This window comes from Cystoisospora suis (assembly GCF_002600585.1).
Source record: "Cystoisospora suis strain Wien I chromosome Unknown contig_722, whole genome shotgun sequence".
Classification (NCBI taxonomy): domain Eukaryota; phylum Apicomplexa; class Conoidasida; order Eucoccidiorida; family Sarcocystidae; genus Cystoisospora; species Cystoisospora suis.
In genome coordinates, this window is record NW_027153523.1 from 1 (window position 1) to 8,358 (window position 8,358).

The 8,358-nt window shown below is 46.1% G+C and overlaps 3 protein-coding genes across 3 annotated transcripts in view; 1 reads left to right on the top strand and 2 right to left on the bottom strand.

The window, feature by feature from the left end:
* Positions 1–244: 244 nt before the first annotated feature.
* CSUI_001799 (uncharacterized protein) lies at positions 245–3,508 on the bottom strand. Its single transcript, XM_068062002.1, has 4 exons — positions 2,041–3,508; positions 1,442–1,622; positions 875–947; positions 245–498 (listed from the first exon to the last, which is right to left on the bottom strand). Exon 1 carries the CDS (start codon positions 3,472–3,474, stop codon positions 2,665–2,667), a length of 810 nt encoding a protein of 269 aa, XP_067926019.1. The 5' UTR covers positions 3,475–3,508; the 3' UTR covers positions 245–498; positions 875–947; positions 1,442–1,622; positions 2,041–2,664.
* A 140-nt stretch (positions 3,509–3,648) lies between these two features.
* Positions 3,649–6,650, top strand: CSUI_001800 (uncharacterized protein). The gene is made up of 2 exons (XM_068062003.1): positions 3,649–5,353; positions 6,221–6,650. Exons 1-2 carry the CDS (start codon positions 3,914–3,916, stop codon positions 6,410–6,412), a joined length of 1,632 nt encoding a protein of 543 aa, XP_067926020.1. The 5' UTR covers positions 3,649–3,913; the 3' UTR covers positions 6,413–6,650.
* A 602-nt stretch (positions 6,651–7,252) lies between these two features.
* CSUI_001801 (uncharacterized protein) overlaps positions 7,253–8,358 on the bottom strand; it is a 1,721-nt gene continuing 615 nt past the window's right edge. Inside the window, exon 2 of the mRNA XM_068062004.1 lies at positions 7,253–8,298. Coding sequence (XP_067926021.1) covers positions 7,756–8,298 — 543 coding nt within the window. The 3' untranslated portion in view covers positions 7,253–7,755. The remainder of the gene's footprint in view (positions 8,299–8,358) is intronic.

Below are 8,358 nucleotides of genomic sequence, written 5' to 3' on the forward strand. Positions count from 1 at the left end.
ATCGAGCAAAGAGATGCGAATTAGTCCTCAACGTCTTCCATATACACACCACCATCATGGAACAAACCCATCCCAACCGTCGCCTCAACCCTCCAAACGCTCTTTGCTTAACCTAGGCCGTACAGATGTATATGGATAGAAATGCATACCTGTGCATCTACACGTGCCTAACCCTACAGGTCTATCTATAGAGGGATGCAGGCTAACACACAGGTAGGTCCTGCTCCTATAGGTCTCCCCGTGTTTACTGCAGTTGTTTCTTTTGGAGAGATCCTTTGATCCATTGCCGTTCAATACCTGGAGGCAAGCAGTGGCGATACCGACAGTTATCTCCTCCATTGGGACATGTCCAGAACCACCCGTACTGTTTCTTTTCAACGGCGTCAAGGAAATGTTTACAGATGATCTCCGTGGCATTCTGTTCATTGCCTCGGTTATGCTTCGTCTTGATGACTTGCTCAAGCTTCTCTTGGTCCCAGTCTTCCATTGTCTCCATTTCTGAAGAGAAAGAAAGAAACAAGGAAAGAACGAAAAAGCTAGGTTCTCAAGTGCACGGCTACGGTCCCCCTCATGCAACTTCTCGAAACTGTAACTTTTTTTCTCCCCCGTCGGGGTTACACCCCAAAAGCAAAGACGGGCAAGTCTTCAGAACTATGAAGCGACTCTCATTTCTCTCAACCGGACAAATGCACTGCCAACCTCTTACTAACGCACTCTCCATGCGTTATCCATGCTGCCTTACTGTAGCACGAACACGCACGAGCTCCGTTGAATGCACATACGGACGCATGCATAGAAACTCCGCCTCTCTCTGTATCTATCGATCGTATCACGCAGTTGTCTTAGGTCCGAAACAAAGAAAGATAAAGCTTACTCTGTTGACGCTGATCTGTGTAAAGACTGATTTTCTGTCCCTCTTTGCTTGCCTTGGGATCGTACGTCCCGACCTGAGAGACACGTAAGTCGTACAAGAAACAAAGCACTCACCTTGGCCCTTCAATACGGCATCAGCAAATACAAGACAGAAGCCCTTCTCTCGAACCCTAGGCGATGAGCACTGTGGATATTGATCGACCACATACTTAGAAGCTCGCTGTCTCACTGTACTGAAGTCCACCTAACTGGCTATCCGAATGTCAATCTACATCTATCTATCTATCTAAGCTCCGCTCCGCAACAACGATCGGCGCCCTCCATGGGAGGAGAAGAACAACAGAGGGGGAGGGGAAGAAAGAGGCTCGTGGCGTGTCAGTGTGCAAGAGAAAGAAAGAAAGAAGCAATGAAGTAAAAAGGAAAAAACCATCTGACGACTGCAGGTAGGGCAGTGACCAGTTTGTCGCTAGAGAGGTAGATAGACAGATTAAAGATAGAGAAATAGGTAGACAGATGTCAGCAGCTGTGTGTTATAACAATGAGAGGGGAAGCAGATGGGACTACGCACGGTGACAGTGTCTTCTGCGATTTTTTTGACATTTTCGGTTCCTTTGAAGAGAGAGGCAAGAAGAGCTTGTTGTTGGGCTATCTTCTTCTTCGTCTCTTGTTCTTCCTTCTTCTTCGCTACAAGTGCTTGTTCTCCCCCCTTCACCGGTCCCTTCACTTGCTGTTGAACCCCTTTGATGTACCTACACCACACAGGAAAGCATAAACCAGAAATATGGCAATTCTAACCATCTTATCTTTCTTTGACCTCCGTATCCTTTATGTACGTACCAACCTACCTCTGATCTGTGTGTCTTTCATCTATGTCTCTGTCATCCATGTAGCTATCTATCATTCACCTACACATCTACCTTACAATTTTGAATCTATGTTTCTGTCTAGCTTTGATCTATGTCCGTCTGATGTATCTACCTATCTCTATCGTTAGTCTTTGACCTGTCTATCGGGCTTCTCCACTTCACACATCAATGTACACCTGGAACTCTCTCGCAGATGAATGAACATCACCTGACGGTGATACATATGCCTAGACAAGAAAGACACATCTGCAACAATAGCCAGACAAACGGAGGAAGACAGAAGAAGATCAGGGCAACTTACTTTTGAACAGCTTTACTTTTGTTCTTATTCTTGAGACCAAATGTTTTATCTTCTACAATTTTCTGTTTCTCCTTCTCCGCCGCCTTCTGCATGCCACGCTCGGCTTTTGTGTCCTTCTTCTTCGGAGGCATGGTGCTTAACTAGTGAAGGAGAGACGATGAGGAGACACTTAACGAAAAAAAAAAAGAGGGAAAAGATGGAGGAAAGCTCGTCAAGCAGAAACCGCCGTTGAACTACAGACTGTAGGTTAGATGAGATTGCAGGAAAGAATGTTATTTGGCGCATGCAGAAGGACTTAAAGAGGAGAAAAAAAACCAAAGAGAAACACTTCTCCCTGAGGATCTTCTGTATTGAGTTTCCTTATCGGGAGAAAAAAACGCGACTCGAGTACACCCCCCCTCTCTCTCCGGTGTAGCAGTCAAAGATTAAGACCGGCTTGAATAAGAGGAAGAGACTCAATGAATGTACGTAGAGACGACTGGGGCCTAGCTGACAGTCACACCTTCCTTGATGAGATAGAAGAAACTTTAGGCATGACGAAAGGAGAGAAGGAGAAGCGGGAAGAGGAAAGAAATCAAAGTGAAGACGTGTACACTGAATACAGGATGGGAAAACAAAGAGAGTTCAAATCACTCTCGTCCTTTCTCTGCACACGAAAGGAGCCAGTTGCTGGGTCTCCACAACGAACTGCGAAGGTGACGATGAGCGAAAGAAAAGAGAGAAAGAAGTACAGAAAGATGAAGAGAGATCTTTGAGAAAGGAGAGAAGACTCACAAATACAAGAGCAAGAAAGACCTGATACGAATCCTCGATTTGCCTGCACGCCTGTAATCGAAAGAAGAAGTGCTTATCCTTGTGTATGTATTCTTCTTGGGTTGTCAGCAAGAAGCCACAGAAGAAACGACGGAGCGGAACAGAAAACAAGAGACGTCGAGGATATTGAAGTCGGCCATACAATTTCCTCTTCCATCTGGACAGAGAGGAGGCCGACGAAGGTAAAAGAAAAGAAGAGAAAAACAAGAGACGGGGCGAGAGAAGGAGACAAAAGAGAAGAGAAGGTAAGGAAGGACGGCTGAAGCGGCTCTCCGAAGGAGGCAGAGCGGATGACCACGAGAGGAGAGAGTTCCCGTTACTTTGCTTCAAGGAAGAAACACAAAGGGAGAAGGAAGTCCAGAAAAAACGACGATGCAGAGAAAGGAGCAGAAGCAATTGAGGAGATGAAGAAGAGGAAAGCTGTACGAAGTTCAGTAAAGGTCTTAGAGTATCAGACTCCGCCGAAGACACAAAAAGAAAAAAGAAAGGCAGGAGAAAAGCTTTACCCTCCCTCCTTCGGAGGTCTCTTGTTCTCTTCTTCTCTCTTGCTCCGAAAGAAAAGAAAAGAACAAACTCCTTTCCAGCCTGTTGCAAGAGACGAAGAAAGGAGGATCTTCTCATCCAACTTGCCCACACAGCGAGCAGTCTGTCTCCCGTGTCCCCCTACCTCGGTTCTCCTCGTTTGCATGTGCATGTAGATGACTCGGTTATTGTTGATTTTGCTCTTCTTCGATACAAATTAGAGAAAATTACTGCTGACTGCATGCAAGAAGCCAGAAACTTCCTCCCCAGCAGTCTCAAACTAAAGAAAAACTTACCTCGTCTTTCTGTCTTTACTTCTTCGCCCTCTCCGTAGGTCTTGCTACTACAGTCTTCTTATCCATCTATTCAGTCTGGTGTGATTGGCAGACAGTTGAAATTCCAGAGACCAGCTGAGCTTCTGTCTTCGGTCTGTCTCTAGGAGATCTTCTGAGATTCTTAAGATGTTTCCTTTCACTTGCAACTCTCTCGGCTTTTGTCTTTTCTTGCTTTCTCTCCCTATCTGTTTCTCTCCATTAGAATGACAGGAGGAGTCTTCCCTATTCTTGAGGGTGGTGGAGGGGAGGGCAATCGTACTGTTCTGATGAGAGTGAAAGATATTCTGTCGACTTCTTTGGCTTTCAAATCTCCTTCTTGTTCGTGTTTCGAGTACACCCCTCCTCGCCTGCTTTCATCTTTTTCTCACTCTGGTTTCGCCTCTCCTTCACAACCCTTTAGTTTTCCTCCTAATTCAAGTCCATTCTTTATCCCATCGTCTTCATCTTTCTGTCCTTCCGTTTCTCCCCAACAGCGTCCTTTGTGTCTCCCCGGTCATCCATTAGCTTCTTCGTCTCCTCTTGGATTCCCCAGGAGATCTTTCTCTGGTGTATCTTCATTGAACTTCATCATCTTTCCTGAGACTGACCGTTCTTTTTCCTCTTCACTGAGGTTTCGGACTGAGTTTAGACGAGGTGTACGCACAGAACCGAAACCCACACAAAATGATGGCCATCTTCAAGCGAAGAACATCTCGTCTTCCAGCAAAACAGACACCTCAAATGCTGAAGAGAAGAAAAAGCAGGGGTCTCTGAAAAGGAAAACAGATGAACACTTGACTGCCAGCCTCACCTCGTCCTCCTCACCTCTTTCTTCTTCCTCTGAAGACATGCAGACTCGAGGCGAGAGGAGAGGAAAGGGGGAACACTCATCTTCTCTCCGCAGTCGTCGTTTTTCTTCTTGTTCTCCTTCTAAGGAAACAGATGCAGAGAGTCTAAAAGCAGGAGGAACTTCAGAGAAGGACAAGGAACAGGGAAGGCAGGAACTCACGAAGAAGAAGAGAGTTGAGTCTTGCCGGGACTTGCCAGCAAATGAAGAAGAGGAGATCTCTACGGTTTTAGATCAGAGTTATGTGGGGAGTGAGGAAGATCCTCTTTCGAGGGAAGCATCACTGGAAAAGAAAAAGAACAAGAAAAGGATAATCGACCAAGCAGAAAAGAACCCCAGAGCTCAAAGTCTAGAAGAGGGACCCCCTCTTTCGGTAGGTCGTAGAATAGATGGGAGGAAAAGAAAAGAGCAAGAAGAAGACACGTCACCCTCCTTCTCTACTGAGCACTCTTCTTCTATTCCTAACAAATCTTCTGTCAATGAACTTTCTTCTTCATCTTCCTCTTCTTCCTCGTCTAGATCAGAACCATCTTCTACTTTTCATGATAATGAAGGAAGTGAAGGAGAGGAAGAAGAAACATCCTCAGCCTTTTCTTCCCCTGTTTCTGGCCATGCTAGTCTTCTGTCTCAGAGGTCTCCGTACACCCGATTCGACTGTATGCGGACATCTCAGGAAGAGCCACTTCTCAAAGACGCGTTGAGTAAGTTCAAATCTATTGTCAAAGAACAGACTGAACGACGAGGAGGGAAAGGATGGCATGTATATGAAGGATGGCCGCCAAGATCTCGTATCCCTCTTGGGAATGAACAGTCAAAGGTAATTCAGCTGTATATGCACCTGAACTGTTAGAAATACAACAGTCCACGTACACTTCCGTGTGCATCTCGGCTCTTCTCTCTGCGTTTCGCTCTTACGAGAAAATGTCTTTTTGATATGAAGATTTCTCTGTAGGGTCACACGCAGAACCTCACGTCTGTCTTCTTTCTCTCTCTTACCTTCCTCTGGTATGTATGCATGATAAGATCGCTAAAAAGGACGCTAGGCTTAGAACTGCTGTTTCACACGTATCATTATACGGCGAAGTGAGACGTGTGTCTTCAGTTCTGCTCCAGCTAGGAAGATCTGTTTTACACGTGATTCTTTCCTCTAAGAAACTCGATCGTTTGATGCAAGAACATTTGCATTGAGACAATGTACTTACCCCGCCCTGTATGGCGCATGATTCAATCTTCCTTAGTGCACGTAACCTACGTTTGTCCCGGTAGGGTTATCAACCCGCCGTTATCTGGATTCTCCGTTGTGTTGAAGATGTTTCCGCTCCTTTTCTTCTTTTTCTCTCTCTCTTCGCGCTTCTCATAATCTCATGAAGCTTTCTTCGCTCTCCGTGACTACTTGTATCTACGGTGTCCATTTGCATCTCTTCATTCGGGCTATCTGTCTATCTCTCTATTTATTTTTATTCATCTCTGTGTACGGTACCTGTTGGCTTCATACATACTTCACGATGGTGTATCCCATATTCATATCCATTCACATTCATATGTATCTGGACATCTATAATCACACATAGTCTGTAGAGTGTGTAGATGTATATACCCGCATATCTGGTCTAGTCTTTCCCACTGGAGATCGGCGGCTCCATGAGAATGAATGTTCTTTCTTCTCTTTTGTCTTTCGTTTCAGTTTGGTCCTTTGAATCGACGTGTGTTTGTTTTCAATCGGCGGAGCGGTTGTGGAAGAAGAAGAATACCTACCCTGGTTATATGCTGCGCTAGCAAGCCTGTCCTAATGTTAGATGAGCCAGAATTCGAAGCCTTGGTTCAAAAGCTTCCATGGATCAAGCATGAAATGACAGAATTCAAAAAACTTCTTTAAAGGCTTATAAAGGAAAGCAGGGATTCTTTCGAGCTGGTTACCCAAGGTACAGTCTTCTTCTGTTGGTATCTATACTGGCTGTTTGATGCGGAATTTATACATCTATATATGTATCTGTGACTGTAGGAATCTACGCAGACGGTGGTGTCCTGGAAAGACACTGTGAATGGTGAGGTGTATGTACAGTTGGAAGATGGATTCTTGTTTTGACCAATATCAGAGGAGGATATTGAAGGGGAAGGAGGATGGAAGGGAAGAGGAATGTCCATGGTGTTCCTTGACAGTTTCCGCCGTACAGACACCTCGAGATAAAAGAGAAGCGTTTGAACTGGATTTTTTGTGAGCGAGACTACACGGCCGTCGCATATCTTCTTCGTTTTGAAAGATTTCGAGGGTACGCGTCCTCCCGCCACGCCGGTTGCGCTTACTCTTGATAAAGAGGAGAGGAAGAAATCACGAATGTGCGGAGACTCGGCTTTTCCTCTGGTGATTAGCCCGTCATGACTGCAAAGTGATTCGTTAGGACAGGTTGTGAGCGGCCTGGCAACCACGTATACTCGGACGTAACTACCATTACATATGTCCCTTTTAATATGTAAGCACAGATACATAGATAGATAGCTGTAGTAAAACTCTGCCGTTTGGTAACAACTCTGATATGTATGAGTTTGTGTGTCGGTAGACCGGCCGATCCGGGTGCCAGGTGCATCTCTGTTGAGTGGCTGTTCTGATACATGAAGGACGTAGAAGTAGATTGAAGGTAGGCAGATATTTGCCTCCCTCGCGCAAGTCCGAAGACGAGCCAAGAAATCTTGATAATGTGAGTTACAACTTCTGAGAAGCGTTTACGCAGTTTGCTTTGCTTTCGTTCAAGTTTTCTCCGAAGAGGGCCATCATCCAGTCATCGGTTGCACGGAAGACTGAAGATTGCACTGAAGGAGTCACACTGAATACTACGAGAGTTAAACACATTGAAAAAAAAATTCATTTACACTGCTATCACCACGGCACTATCCTGCCTCCCGACAAACAGGTACAGACACACACTGCAGTGCCATGAGGAACGACATTCTTCGGAGTGGAACGGGACACACGAGCTTGCACGGAATACACACATAGACTGGACTGAAGTGAACATGCCCGCTTGATTCGGCAAGAGGTGCCTCCTCCACTCTATGTGCTTGGAGTGACGGCGTCTTTTCTTCTCTTCGAGTACGCTATTCCGAAACAGCCGTTATGCGGCCGAAGACATACTGTGTATCATCCTGATGTCTTGGAGGTATCGCGCTGAAGGGAGAAAGGGAAGCCAAGGACAAGAGGATAAAAGCGGAAGAAAGCCAATCTTAATACACTATAGACAGAGGCGGAGGGGATAACGGAGGAAAAGTGGGAGACATGCCACCTGCGCAAGAACCATAGCTGCTGTGGCGCGAAGGTTTGTCCCCTGGCAGCCTATCAAACGATGTCGACGGGCAGATGGGCTGCCTCGTGTAGTCCTCTTGGTGACAATGAAGCCCAGTGGTTCTGTGATCCTGAAGAGGAAGGGCTCTCCTGCACGCGTCATCGTCAATCGTTTTCATCTCAGAGGAAACCTGGCGGTGTTTTTTACCTTCGCCGTTCATCTTGGCGTGCAAAGCAAGCGAAGGCACGTCCGCATTTTTACCTCGCCTCCGTGCCTCCTTTTCTCGGAGCGCATCTTCAAGCTTCTTCTCCAAGATGGCATGTTGTTCCCGCCACTCTTGCTCACTTTCTCGCATAAACAAAGACATATCATTCTTTAACGCGACAATAGCGCTCTGGTGCTCGAAACCCGACTGAGCAGACAGTCGGCTGTGCTGACGAGCTATGGTCTCGCACGCTTGCGTAACTTGATGCACGATGCCCGTCTCTATCTCCTCGACTCTCTCTGTCAAGTTCTTTAGTTGTTCACGTGCTTCACTCGTCAT

Bases quoted from the DNA above. Each gene is read 5' to 3' on its own strand.
- CSUI_001799 (XM_068062002.1), bottom strand. From the start codon at position 3,474: ATGAGAAGATCCTCCTTTCTTCGTCTCTTGCAACAGGCTGGAAAGGAG.
- CSUI_001800 (XM_068062003.1), top strand. From the start codon at position 3,914: ATGACAGGAGGAGTCTTCCCTATTCTTGAGGGTGGTGGAGGGGAGGGC. The intron at 5,354-6,220 runs GTAATTCAGCTG...CTTTCGTTTCAG, and splicing joins TTGGGAATGAACAGTCAAAG to TTTGGTCCTTTGAATCGACG.